This window comes from Mustelus asterias, chromosome 4 (assembly GCF_964213995.1).
Source record: "Mustelus asterias chromosome 4, sMusAst1.hap1.1, whole genome shotgun sequence".
NCBI classification, from domain to species: domain Eukaryota; kingdom Metazoa; phylum Chordata; class Chondrichthyes; order Carcharhiniformes; family Triakidae; genus Mustelus; species Mustelus asterias.
The window spans coordinates 104915868-104943401 of record NC_135804.1 but is presented as its reverse complement, the minus strand read 5'-3'; the positions used below and the strand labels follow the sequence as shown (position 1 = coordinate 104943401).

The 27534-nt window shown below is 41.3% G+C and overlaps 1 protein-coding gene across 1 annotated transcript; it reads right to left on the bottom strand.

The window, feature by feature from the left end:
• Nucleotides 1-1576: 1576 nt before the first annotated feature.
• Nucleotides 1577-26207, bottom strand: rab33a (RAB33A, member RAS oncogene family). Its single transcript, XM_078210358.1, has 2 exons — nucleotides 25707-26207; nucleotides 1577-3651 (listed from the first exon to the last, which is right to left on the bottom strand). Exons 1-2 carry the CDS (start codon nucleotides 25959-25961, stop codon nucleotides 3211-3213), a joined length of 696 nt encoding a protein of 231 aa, XP_078066484.1. The 5' UTR covers nucleotides 25962-26207; the 3' UTR covers nucleotides 1577-3210.
• Nucleotides 26208-27534: the final 1327 nt, after the last annotated feature.

The following is a 27534-nucleotide window of genomic DNA, read 5'->3' as shown; positions in this document are numbered from 1 at the left end:
AGGAGTGATTAGTACAGATGCTCAAAAGCACAAGAGAGTTTGAGAGTAAATAAGGAGAAACTGCTTCCAATGGCAGGACATGTACCCAGATGGCACAAATATAGGATCATTAGCTAAAGGAATCCAATCTGACAAGGAAAAGATATCCTGTGAATATGGAATAAGTGGTGCAAGCAAGTTAGTAACTTTCAAAAAGGAGTAGGATAAATACTTTAGGGGAAAAATGTCAGAGTTATAAGAAAGGAATAGGGGAGTGGGTAATTCTTTCAAAGAGCTACCCTAGGTACAATGGAATCAGTGATCTCCTTTTGTGCAGTCTCATTCTTCAATTGTATGATTCTACCATTGATGGGTGTGAAGTGTGATATATTCAAAGTCTGCACAATCTTACTAGTTTTAAGTTTAAGGTTATATTCATAAGCAATGACTGCTTGAGATCCAACTGCCTGAATACTGAAATGTAACGGCCAAAGTGTTCAAACAGATTTACCCACGTAAGGCGTTTCTGATTTCAATCACAGAGTGCAGTTGATGTTGTACACTTGAGGAAAGTTGAAGCAACAATATTTGAAATGACGAAGGGTTGGTGCAGGGTATATGAAGCAGACTGTTTCCAGTTAGAGGGGTCTAGAATAAGGCAATAGGGTGGCACGGTGACACAGTGGTTAGCATTGCTGCCTCACAGCGCCAGGAACCCGGGTACGATTCCCGGCTTGGGTCACTGTCTGTGCAGAGTTTGCACATTCTCCCCGTGTGCGTGTGGGTTTCCTTCGGGTGCTCCGGTTTCCTCCCACAGTCCAAAGATGTGTGTGTTAGGTGGATTGGCCATGCTAAATTGCCCCTTAGTGTCAGGGGAACCAGCTAGGCGTAAATGCGTGGAGTTATGGGGTTAAGGTTTGGGTTGGATTGTGATCAGTTCTGGCTCAACGGGCCAAATGGCCTCCTTCAGCACTGTAGGATTCTATGATTTCTATGTAAGTGATTTAGAACAGATGGTAAGATAAACTTTGTTTTAAAATGGACATTGTGACCTCATGGAGCAAAGTTAATACTTGGAGCACACACATTCAAGAATAGGTTAGATAGGTGGTTGAACAAAATCAATTTTCCCATCCCACTGGCCACAGGAATTGTAGTGGGCGGGGGCGGACCATGCAAAGGTTTGTTGACCTCGGGCAGGATTTTCCGGTTTTGGGACAAGTTCAGCCGGAAAATCCCGCCCTATTGTGCTATGATATGAATATTTTAAAGTTAGGCCAATGTAAAACATGAGGCAACAGTAAAATTTCAGCTGTTTAAAAAGTAAGTCATGCAGCCAGAACTACAGATTTTGCAAAACAGGCAAGTTTTTTAAAAATTGTAAAATAGACTCCTTGGGGGGAAATCTACGGGGGGGGGGGGGGGGGTGAATATTGCAGTTCTGAGACTGCTTTGCATTACAAATGCAACCTTGACTCCCTCCCCACCCCAAAAACTCAAGAACCATTTTCAAAGCATTTACGTTTCATATTTTATTTTTATTCTTCATTTTCTTTTAAATTAGAAACAAGTTACATTGAATTAAATTACAGATGTGCCCTGCTCTTGGCGTATGTCAGTTATAAAGAATTTACACTAACTACAGTACAATACTTCCATCACTACAGTATCCTTAACATTTACTCAGGCTCAGCTCCATTTGCCATCAAACTCTAGAGTTTAGACACTGACAAGTCTTGTTTGACTGTACAATTCAAAGCATCTGTTTGCACATTTTCAAACATGGGTCCATTAGTACTGAACTGTAAAGGTATATTTCATGTGCCATCATTAGAAAGAGCCTGCAAGTATGGGGGATGCTAAAGAGAATTATTTCAACTGTTCATTTAAATCCACTATTTAATATCTTAGTTTCTAGAATAGATATTGGTGTTTTCTTTTTCTTTCATCTTTTCAGACATTTGACTGTCAAATTCTAAGAGAAATGTGTAATCTTTTAACTAAACAAAGCACCATTTTAAAAATGAAAGTGCTGAGCAAATCAAAATGTGGAGGGGGTTGTACTGGAGTACAATCTTGTTCCCTTTTCCTATACCACATCCCACCTTTTTGTGATATTTCTCAAAGCAAATTGAATGGACGATCCACAGGCTTGACTTTTAACGATTGCTAACCATTCTTCAGCCACTTCTTATTGGATCACAATTCAAAGTGTTATGACCTGGCAATAATCATAATCTTATCTTTAGATCAAATATTGTGGGGGGAAAACAAACTAAAACTGGTTGGCGTTGCCTTTCCAAGTTCTAGTAGGTTGATCTGGCTAAAAGGTTTATTTTCTTCACCAGCTCAAAGTATGAGACATTTGCAACAGCTCCATCATTCACGCAATTCATTATCGTTATCTTCTGCTTCACTCCAAGTTTGCCAAACATTTTCAGTGCAGCTGGACCAGGTCTCTACCAACTCAGTAGCAGAGGCTTAAACCCAAAGCTTGAACAGGAACCAGAGTCTGAACTCCTAATGAAGATCCAATCAGAGAAGACTACTGTGAATATTTTCACTGATCGCTCCCTCCCAGAAAACCATTTCTTATGTTTAGTTAAAAATGTTCTGGTGTATTATAACATCTACCCATTTACAAATATTGCCACTAAATATATACTGATATTTGGCTTTTCAGAAGAGTGGTACCTTTCAAGAATCACAGTTCCTAAGGAACAGCATGCTCTAAATCTCAAACCAATGGCTATGATGGAACCATTGGATGGAGTAATTCAACAATGCTGTGTAGGGAAAACAGGTTGAAGAGTCAGGTTGCCGCTTAATCTCTGACCTGCATTCGCTTTTAACATGTTTTCCAAGAGAGCACAGGATTGTGGGAATAGCCCTTTTATTTCATGCATCCCGAACTTTAACAATATAGTTGGCAATGTGATCTCACCACCTTAATACCTTGCACGTTGCTGTGTATTTATAAACTTGACAGCTTTTCACAAGACACTTTTCCAGGTGGCAATGTTTATCTCAAAATTAGCTTAAAATCGCTGAAAGGGTTCCAGATTTATTAGAAAAGAACTGTGATTAAAGTGAGCTTTTTGGACTTGGGAATCCCAAAAGTTCACTGATTTTTCTCAAATGTCATATACAGTAAAGAACAAGCAGTTTTAACAAACTGATGCAGGCACAGTCTAAAGCTTCCGCCTCACTCAGCTCCATGGACTAAGCCACTCAACATGGACACGTATTCTTAGCATTGGACTGTACGTGAACTTTCCCATCTCTTTTCTCCATCTCTCGGAATGTCAACGTTTTTTGCGCCTTCAGCTTGCATGCCAGAGACATGAAAATGGATTCCACGTGGTCACTTTCTTTTGGATCCTTTGCCGACGTCTCAAATAAAAGCATGTTGTTGGCATCTGCAAATCGGAGGGCGATGTTGGAAGATACTTGTATCTCATGAGTGAGATCACATTTGTTACCCACCAGGACCCTTGGCACACTGGGCGAGACTGAGTGGCTGTTACATTCTTCAATCCATGCTTTGAGGTTTTCAAAGGAGGCCAGTTTTGTTACGTCATACACAAATACCACAGCATGCACGTTTCTGTAATAATGTTGCACCATACTTTTTCGGAATCGTTCTTGGCCAGCTGTGTCCCAGACCTGAATCTAAGAAAAAGAAATAAAAGAAACAATAGGGTGAATGGAATAATTCTATCCATCACTCCTCCACTCCCCACACACAACCCTTTGTAATTTCCCCCTCTTCTTTTGAAAGAACTGAATCATGATGGAAAGCAGCCATAGTGAAACCAGCAACCCTCCAAATGATTAATGCTGAACCAAGTGACTGATTTTTATGTATGATAGAATGAGAAATGTCTCTTGGGTCAGGAGTTGGGAGGTGGATCGATATGTGGGTGGGCCCTTTGCTTGATTTTCCAATTACAGTCAAGGTGAAGAGAGACAAACTGTAACACCTACTGTTCTGCCATCAGCTAGGGAAAGGAAAAGAAAAACAAGTCACTTACGCAACATTTCTATCACATCTTCAAAGCAGTTCAAAGAACTCCACAAGGTCAATGGCTTTTAAATACAGTTGCTACATGGAGAAACATGGCAGACATTTCAATCTTAGCAAAGATCCCATTCATACAAGGCAATGAAATTAAATAAAATCATAAAGAGCTGGAAAGACTCAGCATGAATGGCAGTGAATGACAGAGTTAACATTTCAGATCAATGACCTGCCATTAGAATCGGAAAACATTAAAGATAAACAGATTTGAACCAAATGCTGAGAATAAGTTTCTTTAGCGTGGTTGAAAGGAATGTTGCGGAGGGAAAAGGATATCTCTGTACTCTTTGAACGGTGCCAAGAGATTGTCAACATCCATCTGAACACTTAACTTAACATGGAATAAAAATCAAACTTGTCAAGGTGTGTATAAATGTTAACACACACAACGACCAACCAGCATCCTTTTTTGATACTGCACGAAAAATAAGCCTTCTTTCATTAGGTCTTCCCAAAGCTTGTGACATCCCTAAACGCAATCTTTTCCCAAACTGCCACCTTTACACTATCAAAACCAAGGTTTGGCACAATGCAACCATGGCCAGAACTCCTTCACTGCGAGAATAATCATCTTCTCACAAACAAGAACGTTTCTCCATATTGTTGCAAATATACAAGAAAAATTCAATGGTTTGAACTGCTCAATTTCAGTAAATTCTTGACATTGAAGTGAATAGCCTGTCAGTCCTCACAGTGCCGATTGAAAAATGAAGAGCTGTCACTCAGATGAGATACCAGCTGGCATCAAGAATGTATTACTTAATGGACACAGATGTCAACTTTTGTCTCAGTACTTTCTGTGGCAACTATTATATATTTGAAGTACTTCCAGAAAATCACACTCGCACAGATGCAGGATATTGAAAAATGTCTAAGAAACAATAGAATGTTTAACTACGGTTTCAATCCTCCTTGCTATGCATATTATGCCATGGGACTGCAGAGCAGCCAATGCTAAATCTTTCTTCAAGAAGAGATGAAGAACAGTAAATAAGTCTGTAGGTTCATAGTCAGCTTTGGGAATAATTTTAAAATTTAATAGTAAAATTTAATTAGTAAGCATCTGGCAATGCATGGGTTAATTATAACTTAATATGAAATGATTATGCATTTTTGAAACCCATTTGATGAATTGTCTCATGAAAGGCTCATTAGAAAGATTAATATCCAAAGCAAATATGACAGCATGAATTGGCTAATGGTTAGAAAATGTGTTAGGGTGTTGCTCAGTTTGGAAATGGCATATTCCAAAAGTCCATCTTTGTTCTAGGTATATCTAAATAATTTGGGCTTGACAATAGAGAACACAACCTTAAAATTTGCTGACTACATAAAAATGGGAGATTTCACAAACAGCGATTATAAAAGACTTCAAGAAGGCATAGCCTGAATGTATCTGCCAGATGTTTGCCCAATTTAATGTGGATAAGTGTGCAGTAATACACCGTAAGAGAAATAACAAAGAATAGTAGAACATACTCAATGGTACGATGCTAAATGATGCAGATGAGCAAAGAAATTTCAGGGCTCAAGTACATAATTCCCTAGAAGTGCTAGTGCAGGCAGATAAAGTCATTATAAACCTAAAATTTAATTGAGCTTTTTAAAGAGAGTGAATAAACAATGATGGATTTTAGCAAAACATTGATTTGGACTAGAGTGTGTGTGTTTCATGCCCCATTAACGAAAGGATATCTAAACCTTTGAATGTTAAGTCAGAACTTCACCAGAATGATGCAAGAGTAGGAAAGTGGGTTTCCTTTCAAAGAAGAAGAGGAAATTTAATGAAGATATTTTAAAACATGTTGATAGTTAATGCAGAATAGCTATTAAATATAAAGTACATATAGAAAGCAATATCACTTTCTAAAAACTCAAACTGCATTATATCCAACTCAGGAGTGGGAGAGGGGGAGTCAGCCTGGTCGTAACAATATATTTAAAAATTACTAAAAGGAAAGAGGTAAGGAGAAATGTCTTTTACCAAATTAAAGGAGAATAAAATACTTTGCCAACGACTTGACTGAGGCAGAGACCATTGCAGCCTTGTGATGCAAATAACTTATTTTTTAATTGACTTCAGGGAAATGGACTTCACTAACTAGGCCAGCATGCATTGCACATCACTAATTGCCCTTGAAAAGGTGGTGATGAACAACCTTCTTGAACCACTGCAGTCCATGTAGTGTAGGTACACCCGTAGTGCTGTTAGGGTGGGGTGTAGGGGTAAGAGTTCCAAGATTTTGACGCAGCAACACTGAAGGAATGGCGATATATTTCCAAGTCAGGATGGGGAGTACCTTGGAGGGGAACCTCCAGGTGGTGGTGTTCCCATGTATCTGCTACTCTTGTTCTTCAACTGGTAGTAGTCGTTAGCTTGGAAGTTGCTGTCCAAGGATCCTCTTGAGTTCCTGCAGTGCATCCTGTAGATGGTAGACACTGCTGCTATAGTGTGTGGCTCGTGGAAGGAGTGAATATTTGTGGGTGGGGTAAAAATCAAGCTGGCTGCTTTGTCTTGGATGGTGTCGAGCTTTTTGAGTGTTGTTGGATCTGCACTCATCCAGGCAAGGGAGAGTATTCTATCTCACCCGAGATGGTGGACAGGCTTTAGGGAGTCAGAAGGTGAGTTGCTCACCACAGGCTTCCTAGCCTCTGACCTTCCCTTAGAGCCACAGTATTTAAATGGCTAGTGCAGTTCAGTATCTGGTTAATGGTAACCCGCAGGATGTTGATAGTGGGAAATTCAATGATGGCAATGCCATTGAATATCAAGGGGTGACGGTTAAATTTGCTCTTGTTGGAGGTGGTCATTGCCTGGCACTCGTGTGGTGCAAATGTTACCTGCCACTTGTCAGCTCAAGCCTGAATATTGTCCAGATCTTGCTGTATTTGGACATGGGACTTCTTCAGTATCTGAGGAATCGTAAATGGTGCAATGAGTATCCCTAGTCATGACCTTATGATGGAAGGGAAGTCATTGATGAAGCAGCTGAAGGTGGTTGAGACTAGCACATTACCCTGAGGAACTCCCAAATCAAAGAGTCAGATCACAAGCTCACTAATGACATTAGTGGAGTTGAGTTCACATTACAACCACTAAATATAGTGTCGTCAATTTACTTATGTACTGAGGAGGAGCAATTAACTTTTAAGCCACATGGCCCATAACTGTGTCAAAAAGGACAATCAACAACTCCCTTGTGTTTAATTCACAAGGCTTGATGGAACTGCACAAGAGCATTATGTTGCTCCTTTTGAATAATCTATGGATGATTTAAAGGCCTGCTCAAAGATATTAAATTAAATAATCACACAAGCAGCCTTCATTCTAACCTAGCAATTAACATTTTGTTCACCCGGCTACGAAGTTGGAGCTGTCACTGTGACTCTCTCCATCTGCTCACCAGATGACTGAAAACTAAATTTGCCAATGATCGAGCAGTTAAGAGCATCACAAGGCCAACAACACAATCCAAACAAAAACAAAAGGGGAAATACTCTGGATTGGGCAAATCAAAGTCAGCCAACATTTCATGTGTTAAGACCTTTACTTGGGACTCAGCAACTGTAGTGTTTTGACTTTCATTTAAGCAAAAAAGTAACATTTGACTATGAGGCATATTAGCCAGTGGATGTTTTTCCTGGAATATTAACTGCCCACATAAAGCAGATCTTCCTTGTGCCACGGAACATAGACCTATGGGATGGGGGTGGGCTACCAAACAAATGGCACCAACAATAGGAGACTGGAGTACACCATCCTGTTGTATGGAAATAGGACCCATTTCCAGCAGTATTGCCAACAATATTTCGACCAGTAGATAAGTAAGATACCACACACAGATCTAAAGGTGCCAAGAGTAGTTGTAAAGAGCTGTGCTTTTACTACACATACAGAGGCAAGATTCCTCCCTTTATACACAGTCTAAATCGTATCACCTTATCTGGTTAAAGGCAAAATACTGCGGATGTTGGAATCTGAAACTAAAACAGCAAATGCTGGAGAAACCCAGCAGGTCTGCCAGCATCTGTGGAGAGAAAATAGAGCCAAGGTAGCGAGTCAGGTTTCTTCCTGACTCGTAACATTGGCTCTATTCTCTCTCCACAGATGCTGTCAGAACTGCTGAGTTTCTCCAGCATTTCCTGTTCACCTTATCTGGACACTGACAGACTGAGATGTTGATCCTTTTCTTTGATCAGTATTATTATCGTTCTGCACGTACCTTTGTTTTCTGTTGCAAATTTTTAAAAGTAGCTGAGTCGGCAGCACCAAAAGCCTGGTTTGTTACAGAACTGCTTCTTGAAGCAATTTTCAAACATAAATTGGCTATTAGTCAACAGCCCCAACTGAATGAAAATGCTAACTGGTCCAAGTTGAATGGAATTGTAAAATTCAAGCTCACCTCCCCTCCAATGACCATTTAATTTTTTAACATTCCATAGAAAAGGTACATAATTTGGGGGATTTTGCTGAAATCTGGCTGCAGAATGCAGAGCAGACATGAACAGTGATCAGAAGACTGTCATTCTAGTCATACACAACACATAAGGGTGAGCAAGTGGTGATTAAACAGAAATATTTGGCAAACTACTCTCACTAACAACTATCAGTGGAACATATGTCTGACAAGCAGAACACAACCAAGACAAAAGAGAAAATGCTGGAAAATCTCAGCAGGTCAGGCAACATCTGTAAGGAGAGAAATGAGCTGACGTTTCAAGTCCAGATGACCCTTTGTCAAAGCTTTGACAAGGGATCATCTGGACTTGAAACGTCAGCTCTTTTCTCTCCTCACGGATGCTGCCAGACCTGCTGAGATTTTCCAGCATTTTCTCTTTCGGTTTCAGATTCCAGCATCCGCAGTAATTTGCTTTTACTTAGAACACAATCAAGCAACTGAACAACAAAATAGTTTCATCCCCGCATTACCTCAGTCTTCTACATCCTTGCCATCCGATCTTTGGATAACAGCATTTTCAAAGGGGGAGTCAAAGGAATCTTAATATTCATAGCTCAAGCCTAACATGGCCCCAATCTCCGGCTGGCAGTTCAAACATGCACACAACAAGGAATCCCCTTCAGTTGGCTGGTTACTATACAGACTGAACTGAAAAAAAACACCCGAATGACTAACCAGTGCCTGGTAACAGGGGTGCACATAGGTTATATTGGCACCAACATCAGCCAAATCTAACCTCAGAATCGGCAGTAGAATACATCCAAATTGATGCTGGGTAACTGGGAGTGTTTATTTTTACACCAGCATTGCCTCAGACAACAATAATAACCACACAGCAGACAAGGGCCAAGATGAGAAATGATGAGCCCTGTTTCTGGGCCCCTTATTCACATCCCCTCAAATTTTTGGGGGTGCCTAGAAATGGGAACCACAGTGCACGTGTGTTTTTATAGGTTTACCAAAACTTATTTGCTTCTGTACTCTATGCTCTATTCATAAAGCTCATTGAAAGCTCAACTTCTTTAGGAATACAGAAACATTGAAACTAAGAGCAGCAGTAGGCTATACGACCCTTCGAGCCTGCTCTGCCATTCACTATGATCGTGGCTGCCATTGGCTCAGTATGATACACTTTACAACCAGGGCTTTATCATAAAATTACAAATGTTTGGTCATTCACATTACACAACCAACTCCACTTCTTTGCAGCTAGCCCTATGCAATATCTGGATAGCAACATCCAAAAGACTTGAATCTCACAAGCATCAGAAACAATAATCCTACGTACAAATGAGAATATCTTGAATTAATCATGACATTTTCTATTGGTCCAACAGGTTTATTTGGTAGCAAATACCATTTGTATTTGCTACCAAATAAACCTGTTGGACTTTAACCTGGTGTTGTGAGACTTCTTACTGTGCTTACCCCAGTCCAACGCCGGCATCTCCACATCATTTTCTATTGGCGCATGGTTTCACTTCCAAGTTTTAAAATGGCAAAATCTTCCAGTAAATTAGCACTAACCAATTCACCTGCAATAATGTGCTATTTCTATCCACACAAGTGGGCTTTGTTAACTGAAAACTTACACTTTGTATTAAGTGTTAAATACGTAATCATCTTGAATTGAAACTAACCGCACTTACAATGCCCAGCATGGAGCATGTAATAGGAAAGTGAAGTACCTCAGATACTGGAAATCTGAAATATTACAGAAAATGTTGGAAATACTCAGCAGGCCAGGCAGCATCTGTGGAGCAAGAAACAAAGTTAATTGCTCAAGCCCAGGATCTATACTAGTTCTGACGAGAGGTCACTGACCTCTGCCTCTCTCTTCACAGATGCTGTCAGGCATGCTGTGTATTTCCAACCCAAAAGAGAAAATGCTGGAAAATCTCAGCAGGTCTGGCAGCATCTGTAAGGAGAGAAAAGAGCTGACATTTGGAGTCCAGATGATCCTTTGTCAAAGTAAATTTCTGCAGATGCTGGAATCTGGGTTTCAGATTCCAGCATATCCGCAGTAATTTGCTGTTATCCTGTGCATTTCCAATGTCACCTCCCCCACCCCCCCCACCCCCTCCACCCCCCCAACCGCTGCCACTGGAGCAAAATGAACCCTTTCTGCCAGCCCTCCAAAAAGCAACCTGATATCTTGCGAGCCTTTCAATGTCCTTCAACAAGAAACCCAGCAGCAACTGCCTCCCGGGTTCTGCTTTGGCACAACGTTAAACATGAATTTCAAAATAAGTTAAGATAGCAGTAAACATAAAGGCCGGAATCTTACCACCGTTCACGCCAGCGGGATTTTCCCTTCCTGTTGCAGTGAACGGAGATTTGGCAAGCTGACAAAATCTCTGACCTCGCTGCAGTGGGAGCACGGTGTGAATGGCAGGTAACATCGCTGAGCAAAGAAAATAAATGGCAAAGCAATATATTGATAATTTTAAAAATGTGCAATGGATGAACATAGAGTCATAGAGGTTTACAGCATGGAAACTGACCCTTTGGCCCAACTTGTCCATGCCGCCCTTTTTTTTAACCCCTAAGCTAATCCCAATTGCCGCATTTGGCCCATATCTCTCTATACCCATCTTACCCATGTAACCATCTAAACGCTTTTTAAAAGACAAAATTGTACCGGCCTCTACTACTACCTCTGGCAGCTTGTTCCAGACACTCACCACCCTCTGTGTGAAAAAATTGCCCCTCTGGACTCTTTTGTATCTCTCCCCTCTCACCTTAAACCAATGCCCTCTAGTTTTAGACTACCCTATGTTTGGGAAAAGATTTTGACTATCTAGCTGATCTATGCCCCTCATTATTTTATAGACCTCTACAAGATCACTCCAAGCCTCCTAAGCTCCAGAGAAAATCTATCCAGCCTCTCCTTATAACTCAAATCATCAAGTCCCAGTAACATCCTAGCAAATCTTTTCTGCACTCTTTCTAGTTTAATAATATCCTTGCTATAATAGGTGACCAGAACTGTACACAGTATTCCAAGTGTGGCCTTACCATTGTCTTGTACAACTTCAACAAGACGTCCCAACTCCTGTTTTCAATGTTCTGACCAATGAAACCAAGCATTAAATGACCATCAAGAAACAGCAAAGCTAACTAAAACCTTTCTTGCCTTTACGCAAGATGAACAGGTAGCAAGAGAGACAGACCTGGTCCCAAGTCCTGGTCACCAGGGAAAAGGGAGGACTCTGGCACTGAGCTAAGGAATTAGGTTTAACTGATACTGACCTTGCATTTGCCTCCTGTGGCGCACACACCAAGCTGGCCTCAGCAGAATTCATATGAAAGTGGATGCTGGAAGTGAGTTGCCTTTTCTGCTATCCCAGCCCGGTCTGTCTTTGGTGAGGAAGAAGGAGCAGGAGAAAGGGGAGCTTTTGTGTCCTCGCACTGAGAAGCATGCGTGTGTGGGACTGACAATCCAGCTCATAATGTGAAAAAATGTGAGGTAATCCACTTTGGTGGGAGGAATGGGTGCAGAGTATTTCTTAAATTGTGCGAGATTAGAAAGTGTAGACGTACAGTTGGATTTGGGTGTCCTCATCAATAAATCACTGAAAGCTAACATGCAGGTGCAGCAAGAAATTAGGAAGGAATCGAAGTATTATGCTAATATAGAATTGCATAGAACCTTGGTTAGACTACACCTGGAGAACTGTGTGCAGTTTTAATCCCCTTACCTTAGGAAGGATGTTATTGTCATAGAGGGAATGCAATGAAGGTTCACCAGGCTTGTTCCTGGGATGGCGGGACTGTGCTATGAAGAGACAATGGGGAAACTGGGCCAGTATTCTCTAGAGTTCCAAAGAATGGTAGGTGATTTCACTGAAGCCCAGCAAATAGCTTGAAGAAGTAGACAGGGCAGATGAAGTAAGATGCTTCCCCTGGTTGGGGAGTCTAGACCAAGGGGACACAATTTCAAAATAAGGGAGAAACCACTTTGGGCTGAGTTGAGGAGAATTTTCTTTACTCAGAGGGTTAGTATCTTTGAAATTCTCTGCCCCAGAAGCCTAGCCTGTGAAAGCTTTGTCATTGAGTATGTATAAAGCAGAGATTGACAGATTTCCAAATATCAATGACTGTTATAAAGGGAAATGAGGACGGATGATCAGCCATGATCATATTGATGGTGCATGTAACAGACTCAATGGGCTGAATGGTCTATTCCTGTTCCTATGTTCACCCCCAGTCTCAGGGTTCTCTCCCACACTTTAACCCACAGGGGAAGCCTGGCCACAGGGGAAGCCTGGCCCAGGGCCACACTATCATTGAGAGGTCGGCAAGGGCAATGGGTCACAGACATCATCAACTTGAGGGGGAAAGAAGTTGGAAGGCGCAGTCAGACCTGGGCCACATTGAGGCTTCACCATCATTGAGGGGCTAAGGAGTGGACAGGAATCCCAGGGTCTGTTTTAACAGTGGATAGATCTCCATGTGAAATACCTGTGGTGCTCTGGCCAGAGTGCAGAGGTTGTATCTTAAACGTAGTCATTCTGCTCACTTCCATTTCCTGCTCTTTTTCCGGATTCATACCACACAATACAAGGAAGCCTTTTGGCATCAAAAAAAGGTAACTTCAAGTGATCTATCAAACAATATTTCCCTTGCTTCCTCAGAGAAGGAGCTAGCTTTCTGACATAAAAACCTTCCCGTCACAACAATGAATCACTGGCAGTCTGAAATCTCTGTTTAGAACATGATGTAATCATGTTTCACTAAGAAATTAGCAAGTTGATTTTATTCAAGGATTGGTGATGGAATGTCTCGCCAATGGCACATCCACATCAGAAAGGTAATTGGTTAATTCTTGACCTGCACAGAGTAAATTGATCGCGGCTCGGGTGGGAATGGGAGCGCGCTATAACTCCCTTCACTGTATATTTTCTGGTCTATATGGTGCTGTGCCCGTGTGAAAAGTGGATTTAGCTACTCAACTAAATGTCACTTCTCTAAGATTACAATATTTTGATTACTAAATGCATATCATTTGTGGTGAGAATATGAATGGGAATAAGTAACCTGCCACAAGAACAGTGCAGTGGGCCGGGCAGAACGCTGTGACACAGAATGATGAAAGGCAGTTCCATAACTGAGTTTTTAATCTCAGTATATTGCTGTTGTCAGTTTAACCTGTGGCCCAATTTAACAGAAGGGTGGATATTAACTTCCAAAATGGAGAGAAATTACAGCTGCCTCACCCGGCTAATTCTAACAGCTGGGCTTCACTTATACCCCGCTTGCCATCTCTCTGCCCCAAACTGGTGACAAAAAGGTAGCTGGCCAGCTTCAGGCAGGTCACAATGAGAGGATCCACAAGCCTCTCACCAGCACCAAGGAGGGGGGTGAAACTGGGATGGAGTGGAAAGGATAAGGGAACTGCCAGAAACCTCAGAATAACTTTGTGGAGTCAGGAAATCACTCCTGCTCCGCCTGGCCTGACTAAGGAAAGTTTTAGGAACATAGGAGCAGGAGTAGGCCATTCAGCCCATCAACCTGTTCCATTATTCAATGGGATTCTGGCTGATCTGTGGCCTAACTCTATATGCCAGCTTTTATCCACATCTCTTAATATCTTTAAACCTGAGATAGATACATTTTTGTTAAGTAAAGATAGCAACTGATCCAGCATCAACTGCCATTTGAGGACGTGAGTTCCAAACCTCTACCACCCTCTATGTGTAGAAGTGTTTCTAACATCTCTCTGACCCTAATTTTTAGCCATGATGTGGAGATGCTGGCATTGGACTGGGGTAAGCACTGTAAGAGGTTTCACAACACCAGGTTAAAGTCCAACAGGTTTATAAACCTGACTTAAACCTGATGTTGTGAGAATTATGCAGTGAGGGTTAAGTTTCAGGTTCTCCCCATTTCTGTTCAGAAATTATCACAATTTCCTTCATTTCCCATACATGCCTGACTCTGACTGTTGCACTACCCAGCCCCATAATACATATTGATAACACTACGGCAGATTTTTTATCTGCTTTCCAAACAAACATCTTCAGTTAGGGGGGCTGCCAGCCCCTGCAGATTATCTCAGAATCGATAATTGATCTCCCAGGTGCTGCTGCTGACCTCATGGAGAAGGGTACTTTGGATATCGCATTTGGATTGTGTACCTCATTACTCAGTTGTGTTTGGACAGTGTAATTCATTACCCGGTTGGATTTAGACAGCGTACCTCATTATCCAGTTGTGGTTGGACAGTGTACCTCATTACCCAGTTGTGTTTGGACAGTGTACCTCATTATCCAGTTGGATTTAGACAGCGTACCTCATTATCCAGTTGTGGTTGGACAGTGTACCTCATTATCCAGTTGTGGTTGGACAGTGTACCTCATTACCCAGTTGTGTTTGGACAGTGTACCTCATTATCCAGTTGTGTTTGGACAGCGTACCTCATTACTCAGTTGTGTTTGGACAGCGTACCTCATTACTCAGTTGTGTTTGGACAGCGTACCTTATTATCCAGTTGTGTTTGGACAGTGTACCTCATTACTCAGTTGTGTTTGGACAGTGTACCTCATTATCCAGTTGTGTTTGGACAGTGTACCTCATTACCCAGTTGTGTTTGGACAGTGTACCTCATTACTCAGTTGTGTTTGGACAGTGTACCTCATTATCCAGTTGTGTTTGGACAGTGTACCTCATTACTCAGTTGTGTTTGGACAGTGTACCTCATTACCCAGTTGTGTTTGGACTGTGTAGCTCATTACCTAGTCCTCTCAATTGCTGTCTAACGCCAAACCACCCAGCATCTATTACCAATGTTGATGCTGTCTCAACAAGTGCCACAGAAACTACTTCTTTTGGTGAGTCCTGGATTTCCTGGTTTGTTTTAACATGTTTAGTGTTACTTTTAGCCCGGTAACCAGCCTCTGCAGAACCTTTTACTGGCTGAAGGCACTATATAAATGCAAATCAATGTTGTTGCCACAATGCAGGGGCTGTTACTGACAGCATGATACAGAGCACCAGAATTACCAAGTTCCAAAGTTAATTTAATTTGGATACGTAAAGTAAATTTAACCTCTTTTCCTCATTAAACACCAAGGTTTTTGATTCAAGAAACAATGCTTTTGCTATTTTCCAATAATCTTGTAATGAAATTGTTGAATCGCATCTTGTAGCACAGTATAGAAAATGACAAGGTAAATCAAAAGGTTATGCATTCAAAACAAATATAATGCAAAGCTAATAGATATTTTTATGCAGTGATATTATCTGTAAGATTATGAGATTCAGACGAAATCAGTAGCAGCAGATGTCAGATATCTTTAGCTTCTGTGCGAAAACAGTTCGCCAGCCCACCTACTATTGATGGGAAAACTCTCCAGATTAAAGCAGCAAAACAAAGGGCGTTCTCAGTTTGAATGTGAAGCCAACAGCTGGTTAATGGTTTGGCCCTCTGGGGTTAGGTGGGGGAAAGGGAGGATGATCTGACACCGTTCTCTCAGGACCATAATTGTAAGCAGTGTTGCAAAGAGTGGTTTCTGGTTTCTGTGCTGGGGCGGCGGAGTGGGGGTGGGGGTGGGGGGTGGGTGGAGTCATTGCACAAACGCCATTCCTTTCACAAAACATGCTGCCACCTAGGGGGCATAGGTTTGAGGTACACAGTCCAAACACAACTGGCTAATGAGGTACACTGACCAAAGGGATCTGGGTGTATAGGTACACAGGTCACTGAACGTGGCAATGCAGGTGGAGAAGGTAGTCAAGAAGGCATACTTGCCTTCATCGGCCGGGGCATTGACTTTAAAAATTGGCAAGTCATGTTGACGCTTTATAGAACCTTACTTAGGCCGCACTTGGAATATAGTGTTCAATTCTGGTCGCCACACTACCAGAAAGATGTGGAGGCTTTGGAGAGGGTACAGAAAAGATTTATCAGGATGTTGCCTGGTATGGAGGGCATTAGCTCTGAGGAGAGATTGGAGAAACTTGGTTTGTTCTCACTGGAGTGACGGAGGTTGAGGGGAGACCTGATAGAAATCTACAAGATTATGAGAGGCATGGACAGAGTGGATAGTCAGAAGCTTTTTCCCAGGGTGGAAGAGTCAATTACTAAGGGGCATAGGTTTAAGGTGCGAGGGGCAAGGTTTAAAGATGTACGAGGCAGATTTTTTACACAGAGAGTGGTGGGTGCCTGGAACTTGTTGCCGGGGGAGGTAGTGGAAGCGAATACGGTAGTGACTTTTAAGGGGCATCTTGACAAGTACATGAATAGGATGGAAATAGAGGGATATGGTCCCCAGAAGGGTTGGGGATTTTAGTTAAGTCGGGCAGCATGGTCGGTGCAGGCTTGGAGGGCCGAAGGGCCTGTTCCTGTGCTGTAATTTTCTTTGTGCTGACCCGCATGAACTGACACCAGCCTCATGAACCGCCTAACTTTCCTGACCCAGTGCCAGCAGGAATCTCCAGGGAAATAATAACACTTGAAAATGTAAAATTGAGCATTTTTGAACTGGAATCTGATCAGATCATTTTCTTTCAACAAATTGTGATACCACAGTTTGATTAAATGCATGCAAATTAATTTATTTGACCCCAATATGATTCTGGTTCATTGTTTGATCACTGGTGTTATAAATCAGACAAATGTTGCCACCAGTCTAATTTGTTTCAAATGAAATGCCTTCCTTTTGTCAACACTGCTAGGAATCTGGAGAAAAGTAAAGCTTTTTACCTATGCACTTTCTTCAGCTCCTTACAACCTTTGGGTTCTCAAAATTTCTCACAAATACTAACATGAAATCAGGAGTAAAATACTCAAATACAGGGGATCCACTTTTATAAAGCAAACCAATAGCACTTGTAGAATTTTTGGCGCCGGCTTGGAGGCGTGTTCCTGTGCTGTATTCTTTGTTGGTTCAATTCAATGTGGGCATATGTCATGTGATCAGATATCACATGATCAAACCTCCAATGGGAGTTGGCAACCCTACATCCCATAGTAGTTGCCTTTTTTTCCTCTTGTTGCTGGTAGTTTTTAGGAAAATGCTTTATTTGTTTTGTTCATTTTTAATCCTGGGTAAAATCCCAAGTTTTCCACACACTTTTCTTTGACAGGATTTAGCTTAAAACAACCCAGCATATTTTAGTAAGGGATGTTTTTTCCTGATGCTGAAAAAGCACAATGGAATTTGATAAAGTTATTCTTTATTCTTTAACCTCTGTTTATTACTGTCCTCGACAGTCATGGCACCTGTCCATTGGCAGACAAAAGGAACCTGGCGAGTTCAAACTCTTTATCAATACAGTTCCAGTCAGAAGCTCAGATGTACACAACAACAATATCCATTTTGTCCTCTTTCCAGGAAAGCATTTCACATCTGTTCCGAGCTTGTGGATTACACTACATGATACAGCATGGAATCATACCAAAGAGTGATGTCACTGTCTCCCTTGACTATATTGTTCACGACACACTTGGCACTGGAAAAGAAAATTGTATTCTGCCCAAAACTTAACGATTCCCAAGGGAACTGCTCATAACATTTGCAACTGCAACTTCCATTAATGCACCACAGAGTGTTTGGAAGCTTGTGGTAGAATTCCCCATAAAACTCTCAATCTCATCCACAATAACACTCAAGGTTGGGTGTTTCCTATAGAGAAAGAGTTGCATTTAACCACTCTTGCTCAATGCCCAGCAATGTCAGCAAACACTCAGAGAGGTTGGAGGAGACTACCTGCCACCCAGCCCTTAAATAAGGAAGGATGTTAACTAACTAAAGAGGGATTTTTTAATGTTTATCCAGTACATTATTACATGTACCCAATAAAACAGATTTCATAACCATTTGGAATCTTTCAAGTGACTTCTATTTCAAGAATGTTTCTTGACCCCAAATTCTGGGTTGTATTCTCCCAATGGGCAAAAAAAGCTTAAAAGAAGCGAATGCTTTGTGTACCAAGGTTTTCTCAACATTTATATGAACCATATTGTTTGCACAGTTCGAGTGGTCTTTCACCAGTAGGTTATTCTACAAGTCTATTATCCACTTGTTGTAAAAGTTCAGCTGAATTCCATCACAATGCCTTCAATTTTCAATCAAAATAGATAAGGACTTATTTGGAAAGAAATTGCTGCAATACACCTGGGTGGGCAAAACTTTAAGCTACACATTAAGCAGTAATAAGTAAGAGCAAAAAGACCTCAGATGTTCTGTTGTTTTAGATCCTTGAGCTGTCTGTAAACTCAGGTCCACTCTATCGGGAACAATAATATAAAGAACAAAGAACAAAGAAAATGACAGCACAAGAACAGGCCCTTCGGCCCTCCAAGCCTGCACCAATCATGCTGCCCAACTTAACTAAAACCCCCTACCCTTCCGGGGACCATATCCCTCTATTCCCATCCTATTCATGTATTTGTCCAGATGTCCCCTAAAAGCCACTACCGTATCCGCTTCCACTACCTCCCCGGCAGAGAGTTCCAGGCACCCACTACCCTGCTTCTGACTATCCACTCTGTCCATGCCTCTCATAATCTTGTAGACTTCTATCAGGTCGTCCCTCAACCTCCGTCATTCCAGTGAGAACAAACCAAGTTTCTCCAACCTCTCTTCATAGCTAATGCCCTCCATACCAGGCATCATCCTGGTAAATCTTTTCTGTACCTTCTCCAAAGCCTCCACATCTTTCTGGTAGTGTGGCGACCAGAATTGAACACTATATTCCAAGTTCAGCCTAACTAAGGTTCTATAAAGCGTCAACATGACTTGCCAATTTTTAAAGTCAATGCCCCGGCCGATGAAGGCAAACATGCCGTATGCCTCCTTGACTACCTTCTCCACCTGCGTTGCCACTTTCAGTGACCTGTTTACCTGTACACCCAGATCCTGGGTCCCTGGCGCTGCGAGGCAGTGTCAGAAGTGTGGCAGTTTAAGATGACATTAAAACCAGTTTGGCACACCTTTAAAGAAATTGAAATCTTACCTCCACCCACATCCACTAGAGTTACTTCTGGTCCACTTACATACACTTAAGAAGTTCGAAACAAATAGAAGCACAGACCTCAAAATGAGATGAAGAAACAGGGCATGGTTATGGAGAGGAGGTGAATCATGAAAGAAATTCCACAAATTCCTTCTTAAATCTCTTCACTATTGGTCATTCGGGATGCATAATAATTTATGGAGCACCTACCACTGCAGTACAAGTTTCGAAGACACATATTATGGCACATTACATACTGAAAAAGGATGTGTTGAATATCTCACCTATCAACAAAATAATAAACAATGTCGGCTTGTAATAACCAGCTGTCCCCTTATTAGGGCTGGAAGCATGAATTTTTCCCCTCTCCCCCAACTCCACATCCTTGTGCTATTCACCTTGCAGTGGCCCACTGGAACAGATCAGAAGCATTGATTGATCATCTGGGATATTAGACTATCCACAGACAATGTGCAGTGCCATGAATTGGTGATACGCAGGTTCAATTCACCACCAATTTCATATAAAAATCACAGTGGAACTCCTCCAGTCATAGAGTCATAGAGGTTTACAACATGGAAACAGGCCCTTTGGCCCAACTTGTCCATGCCGCCCCTTTATTGAACAACTAAGTTAGTCTCAATTGCTTGCATTTGGCCCACATCCCTCTATACCAATCTTACCATATAACTGTCTAAAAGACAAAGCTTTTCAAAAGACAAAATTGTACCTGCCTCTACTACCACCTCTGGCAGCTTGTTCCAGACACTCACCACCCTTTTATGTGAAAAAATTGCTCCACTGGTTCCTTTTGTATCTCTCTCCTCTCACCTTAAACCTATGCCCTCTAATTTTAGACTCCCCTACCTTTGGGAAAAGATATTGACCATCTAGCTGATCTATGCTCCTCATTATTTTATAGACCTCTATAAGATCACCTCTAAGTCTCCTACGCTCCAGTGGAAAAAGTCCCAGTCTATTCAGCCTCTCCTTATAACTCAAACCATCAAGTCCTGGTAGCATCCTAGTAAATCTTTTCTGCACGGGCGGCACGGTGGTACAGTGGTTAGCACTGCTGCCTCACAACGCCAGGGGCCTGGGTTCGATTCCCGGCTTGGGTTACTGTCTGTATGGAGTTTGCATGTTCTTCTCGTGTCTGCATGGGTTTCCTCTGGGTGCTCTGGTTTCCTCCCACAATCTGAAAAATGTGCTGGTTAGGTGGATTGGCCATGCTAAATTCTCCCTCAGTGTACCCGAACAGGCGCCAGAGCGTGACGACTGGAGAATTTTCACAGTAACTTCATTGCAGTGTTGTGACTAATAAATAAACTTTAAAACTTTACTGCACTCTTTCTAGTTTAATAATATCCTTTCTATAATAGGGTGAGCAGAACTGTACACAGTAATCCAAGCGTGGCCTTACCAATATCTTATACAACTTCAACAAGACATCCCAACTCCAATGTTCTGACCAATGAAACCAAGCATGCTGAATGCCTTCTTCACCATTTTATCCAACTGTGACTCCACTTTCAAGGAGCTATGAACCTGTACCCCTAGATCTTTTTGTTCTATAACTCACCCCAACGTCCTACCATTAACTGAGTAAGTCCTGCCCTGGTTCGATCTACCAAAATGCATTACCTCGCATTTATCTAAATTAAACTCCATATGCCATTCGTCAGCCCAGTCATTCAATGATAGGCCAGAAATGTCCCAAATTTGTGAACTTAGCTGATTTCTACCAAGGTAATACTGAGGGGACAACAACTGGCTTCAATGTCCCCGAGTTAAGGAATGAAAAATTCAGTAAGAGTTCCCAATCCTGATTGCTAGCCAATACTTTAGATCAAAATGCATGTGTAAGCATACATCAGGTGAAGACAGGTTTGGGCTTCCCAGCATAGAAATAATATCCATTCAGGCAAGATTTTGGTGCTCATGGAATCATCCCCAACATTCTTGGAAGAGAAGCTGAGGTGAGAAAGTTACTGACAAAAGGAAAATAATTGCTGCAACGTGCCAAATCCTACAGTTATTGTGCTTTGGTCAATGCACTACTGATGAAACAGGGATGCCGGTTGCTTTGGTCAAGGCATGGCTTTAACTCAAATCTTCCTGGAAATTTAGCTGAGCAGCTTGAAATGAGCATAGCAGGATCCTGACAAAACAGAACACAACTCTGCCATTACAGCCATGAATAACATTCTGCAAGATCATGCTCTCAGTGAGTACAATAAAAAAGCTATAAAATAAAATATCACAAAATTTTAAATATCAGCAGCCAAACAGCAATTTAATACAGAGAATTGTGGGATGATGCATTTTTGGCAAAAGGATTAGGCAGGGGCAACATAGACTTAATGGCACAGTTTCAAAGATTGAGCAGGAACAGATATAACATGGGTTCATGTGCATAGATCTTTGAAGACAGGGCATGTAAAGAGAATAATTAACAAAGCATACAAAATCTTGTATCCAGTTCTGGTCACCACACTTTAAGAGGAATGTGAGGGTCTTTGAGAGAGTGCAGAAGAGATTTACCTGGATTATTCCAGGGTTGAAGGGTTTTAGCTACAATGTTAGGATGGAAAAGTTGGGGTGATACTCCTCAGAGCAAGTGGCATTGACAGGAGATTTGATAAAGAAGTACAAGTGCATAACAAATTTAGATAAGGTAGACAAAGCTGATTCTAAGAACTAGGAAACACCAATTTAATGTTTTTTGGCAAGGGATAAATGGGGGATCTGAGGACAAACACTTTTTACAGTGAGTGGTAATGACCTGGAACTTGCTACCTACAAGGGCGATGGTAGTGAAGACAATGATTTCCAAAAGAAATTAATGAGCACTATTAATGGTCTGTAAAACTTAATAGTCTATAAAATAATGAGGGGCATAGATCAACTAGATAGTCAATATCTTTTCCCAAAGGTGGGGGAGTCTAAAACTAGAGGGCATAGGTTTAAGGTGAGAGGGGAGAGATACAAAAGGGTCCAGAGGGGCAATTTTTTCACACAGAGGGTGGTGAGTGCCTGGAACAAGCTGCCAGAGGTAGTAGTAGAGGCGGGTACAAATTTGTCTTTTAAAAAGCGTTTAGACAGTTAGATGGGTCAGATGGGTATAGTGGGATATGGGCCAAATGTGGACAATTGGGACTAGCTTAGGGGTTTATAAAAAAGGGTGGCATGGACAAGTTGGGCCGAAGGGCCTGTTTCCATGCTCTAAACCTCTATGACCCAAAGAAGATTATTTGCAGGGCTCTGGAGATAGTGCAAGGGAATGGGACTGAACAAGTATTCACCAGTCAGCACAATGGGGAGAATTACCTGTGAACTGACTACAATCTGTATTGTTAAACCAATATGGAGCTCATTGTCCACAGTGTAGGATGACCAGTGTATTTTTGCATCAAGTGATCAGGTGGTCTATTTTCAGTACAGAGCATTGAGAACAATTGATTTTTTCCACGGTACAAAGCACTCAATTTCTTTGCTGTGCAAGTTGTTTGCAGCAACTTGCATTTTTTCTTTAAAAATTACTAATTCTTTCACAAGTCCCGATAGTCCACCCACAGATGGCTCTGTTTTAAATCCCATTCAGGAATGAAGTTGACAGTGAGTGAACAGTGAGACGATTCCAGTGGTGGAAACACATTATGGAATTCTAGTAGTACTGACCATAGAAGGAAAGGAAACTAATTCTGTACACAAGCTTCAGCTGCACCATCGACAACAGCTAAATTTATTGACTTTTTTTAAAAAATCACTGAAATAGTAAGGAACTAAAGGAATACAAACACTGTTGCTCCTAAAACAGCCCAATGTATAATCAATGCCCTCCTGCCAAACTATGACAGCTGCACATCATTACCGTTTTATTCTCAGTATTTATCAGTAGATAAACATGGATAAGGCAGGCCAGTTGGCCCATCTTAGCTCATCGGTTCAGCAAAGGCTAGTTCCCCCCTCCCTTGATTATCTAACACTTAAATGATTCCAAAGTATTTATGTCCATTACTGTCACCAGAAGCCCCATCTCACAAGGCAATCACACTGCATAAAAGGCTTTCTGACAATCTTTCTGAACATCTTTGCCTATTATTATTTTAATCTGAAGTAGGGTTCCCATTTTACCCATTTCTACATTTTTTACCATCTTGACTTGGCTTTGATTCCTCTGTCAAGGATGAAGAGGCCCTAATTTCTCCAATCATTCTTCAGAATCCAATACACTGATATTAGGAATCAATTCAATCAATGAAGTTTCTCAATGGTTTGAATATTTCTACTTTGTCTCGATAACCACAAATTTGTCATTATTTGCAAAGTGCAGGTTGACCGGAGCACTGGATAGTTTCAGTATGGCATTCTCTGACTTGTCGTCTGCTGATTTTAGAAGCATAGCAACATTCTATTGACAAGGCTAATCAAAATTTGTGAAAAATGTAGTGTGTCCATAAACTGGATAACTTCATCAAAATTTTAGTATATGTTCACATTTGTGCATTAAATAAGTCATACTTTTGGTCAGCATGTTGAAGTAAAAATAATCTATCCAGTATAATATTTAGGACTCTGATTAAGGGTGGATGTGGGAATACAAGAGCATTGGTACAGGGGCACCAATGTTAATCCCTCAAGCCTGTACCATCATTCAATGATTGTAGCTGATCTCCAACTTAATTCCATATAGTTGGCCATGCCACATATGCCTTTGTACCTTTGGATAACAAAAATCTATCAATTTCAGATTAAAAATTGATATACTGCCGTTTGTGTAAGAGTTGCAAATTTCTCCCACCCTTTGTATATAGATACATTTCCTAATTTCATTCCTAAAAAGTTTAGTGCTGATTTTTAGACAATGTTTCAGTGGAATAGTTTATTTGTATCTACCCTATCTCTTCCCCTTGATGTCTTTGATCTAATGACCCTTCTAAACTCCATGGAATGTAACAGTTATTTGTGTAAACTCCTAATTTAGTCATTGGAGTCCAGGTACCATTCGAATCAACGACCTACATTACATGCCCTCCAAGTTCAATATACCATTCCTAAAATGTACTTTCCTAAGCCCTACTTTCTCAGGAGACTAAAGAAATTTGGCATGTTTGCTAAAACTCTCACCAACTTCTACAGATGCACCATAGAAAGCACTATTTCTGGTTGTATCACAGCTTGGTATGGCTCCTGCTCTGTCCAAGACCACAAGAAACTACAAAGGGTCGTGAATGAAGCCCAGTCCATCACTCAAACCAGCCTCCCATCTATTGACTCTGTCTACACTTCCCAATGCCTCAAAAAAGCAGCCAACATAATCAAGGACACCTCGCACCCCAGACATGCTGTCTTCCACCTTCTTCCATTGGGAAAAAGATACAAAAGTCTGAGATCACAAACCAACCGACTCAAGAACACTTCTTCCCTGCTGCCATCTGACTTTTGAATGGATCTCCCTCGCATTAAATTGATCTTTCTCTACACCCTAACTATGACTGTAACACTACATTCCACACTCTGTCCTTTCCTTCTCTATGTACAGTGTGCTTTGTCGGCATAGCACACAAGAAACAATACTTTTCACTGTATAGTAATACGTGACAATAAATCAAATCAAATCAAAAAGGTATAGGTCTAACATGAACTTGGACACCCGAAATTTGATTGCATTCCTAGTTTTCCAGATATAGTGGCCAGCATCATGTTTTCTTTTCTGGATTATTTTTCTATACCTATCCAGTACATTTTAGTTATGTACCCGCATCCCCAAGTCATTTTGGATTGCCACCATTTCTAGCTTTACACCATTTAGAAACAATTCAATTCTCTATCCCTTTAAGACCAAAGAAGGTGATCTCACCATTTGCCTTCACTGATATCCATTTGACACAGCTTTGCCCATTACCTAATCTATCAATATCTCTTCATAATTTCTTCCATCTCTTTCTCTTATCTTTCTCATCGGCAAGTTTAGATGTGAGGCTTTCTATCCCACGGGGAGGTTTGAAATGAAGACATCACTAGAACCTTGGTTCTGTCTCATATAGTGGTCTACTCCTACTAAGACTGGCATAGTGATGAAATCAAGTAGACTGGGCTAGTCAACATTTCGCCAATGGGGAAGGGAAATGGAATTATCATGCCCGCATACATCAGGAAACACATTAGTTATCATGTCAAAAATTAACCTCGGTCAATACGTCCCTAATAATGCTGGTTACCTTGATCGTTTCTCCTTCTATGTTCACCGGTTTCTCTCGAAAATCTACTCCTATGGTAGCTTCGGTCTTGTCGGGAAAGGTCCCTCCACAGAACCTGAAGGTCAGACATGTCTTACCAACATTGGAGTCGCCGATTACAATAATTTTAAATATCCGCGCTTGCACCGAGAGTTCCAAAGACGATTCATAATCAGTGGACACCTTTTTAGATGTGAAGCCCCGTCTCTCGCCATTCGCCGCCACTTGATTTGCCATGTTGGAAATTAACCTCTTTGTACTGTTAACGAAAGTGAGACAAATCTTCACAAAATGATCTGTTCACGCTGAAAAGGGGACCAGGAGCCCTCACTTGTATCCACCGGTGGAAGGGCGAAGGAGCTGGTCAAAATATCCAACATAAAAATTAAACACAAGACATAGGGCTCGGGGCTGGGATTGTCTGAAAGAGCATCGTTAGCAGCAGGTCGAAGCTTGCTGCTGGGGGTGATTTCTTTGCCCCCACTTTGACTGAATAGAATTGGATTGATGATAAAAGCTGGGAATGTTAGAAGGCTGCTTCTTTTTTCCCCCTCTGGCTGTGGGCGCGTTGTTTTTTTGTGCTGATTAATGGAGCCACGCAGTAATTGATCAGGTGAAATTGACGCAGTGATGGAGGCTGAACGCCAGGACAAAGCACTGCTCATAATATAGCCCAGAGTATCCGTCACTGACAAACAGGCCACCTTAAAGCTGGATGTGCCACCCAGATAAATATAACATCTCTCTGTCTACCTAAAGCATTTCAAAGTATCTTCTGTTTTTTCATCTTTGGTGCAAATTATATTTTTCATTGTTAAAATGTGACAACTGCTACTTGATTTGTTCCCTTGCGGTTTTTCCTAATGAAAGCAGCGACTGGTGCAGTTCCACGGGAAGAGAATCCTCCTCCTATGGCTAGATTTTCTTTTAAATCCGTGGACTAAACTGGGAATGTTACAGAACCTCATTCTACTGTGATGAGTTTCAGAGGTGACCTGTCCTGAGACAGACCGCGTGCAATTTCCAGCAAGTGTCAGGAGACTAATCAACAGTGCAAACTTTGGCTGATTTTCCAACCCTCTTTATTACTCAGGATTCGCAAAGTTATTTGTTGAATTCCTAAATGGTGTCCCTGCGAAGATTTAAAAAAACTGGACCCAGCACAGGAATACAATCTGGCTTGTATGGTTTTGTATTCAATAACAATCAGCGTTTAAATAGCGCCACGTAGAAAACCCGCCAAGAGATATGAGGACAGCATATACCAAGCCAAAGGAAGAGATTAAAAGAAGGGACCAAAAGATTGACCAATGGGTTGAGTTTTCGGAAGGATTTTAAAACTGGTTAATTGTTGCCTTTACTTGATATGTTTCTCTTTCTTAAAAAAGAATTATCATTCCTGTAATGAGAATCAGGTCAGGCAGCATCTGTGGGGAGAGGAAGTTCCTGATAACATTTCAAATCATTGACCACCTTTTGTGTAGCAGAGTCATAATTTTCTTTGTGAGATATCATTCTATTGACTGCACCCAACATGAAAAGATTGACATGCAGTTCTTCTGGTGGTGGCTCACAAATCTTCAGTGTTGCTTGCAAGACAGAAGCATAGAAACTAGGAGTAGACCATTTGGCCCCTCCAGTCTGCTCTGCCATTCAGTTTAATCATGGCTGATCCTCTATCTTAACATCATACTCTTGCTTTCTCCTCATACCCCTTTGACGCCTTTCAAGCCTAGAAATCTATTTCTTTTCTTCTTAAATAAATTCACTGAATTGGTCTCCACAGCCTTCTGTGGATGAGAATTCCAAA

Excerpts from the sequence above, each read along its gene's own strand:
- rab33a (XM_078210358.1), bottom strand. The coding sequence starts at position 25,961 with ATGGCAAATCAAGTGGCGGCGAATGGCGAGAGACGGGGCTTCACATCT. Across the intron at positions 3,652-25,706 it reads TAGAAGGAGAAACGATCAAG|ATTCAGGTCTGGGACACAGC; the intron begins GTAACCAGCATT and ends TCTTTTTCTTAG.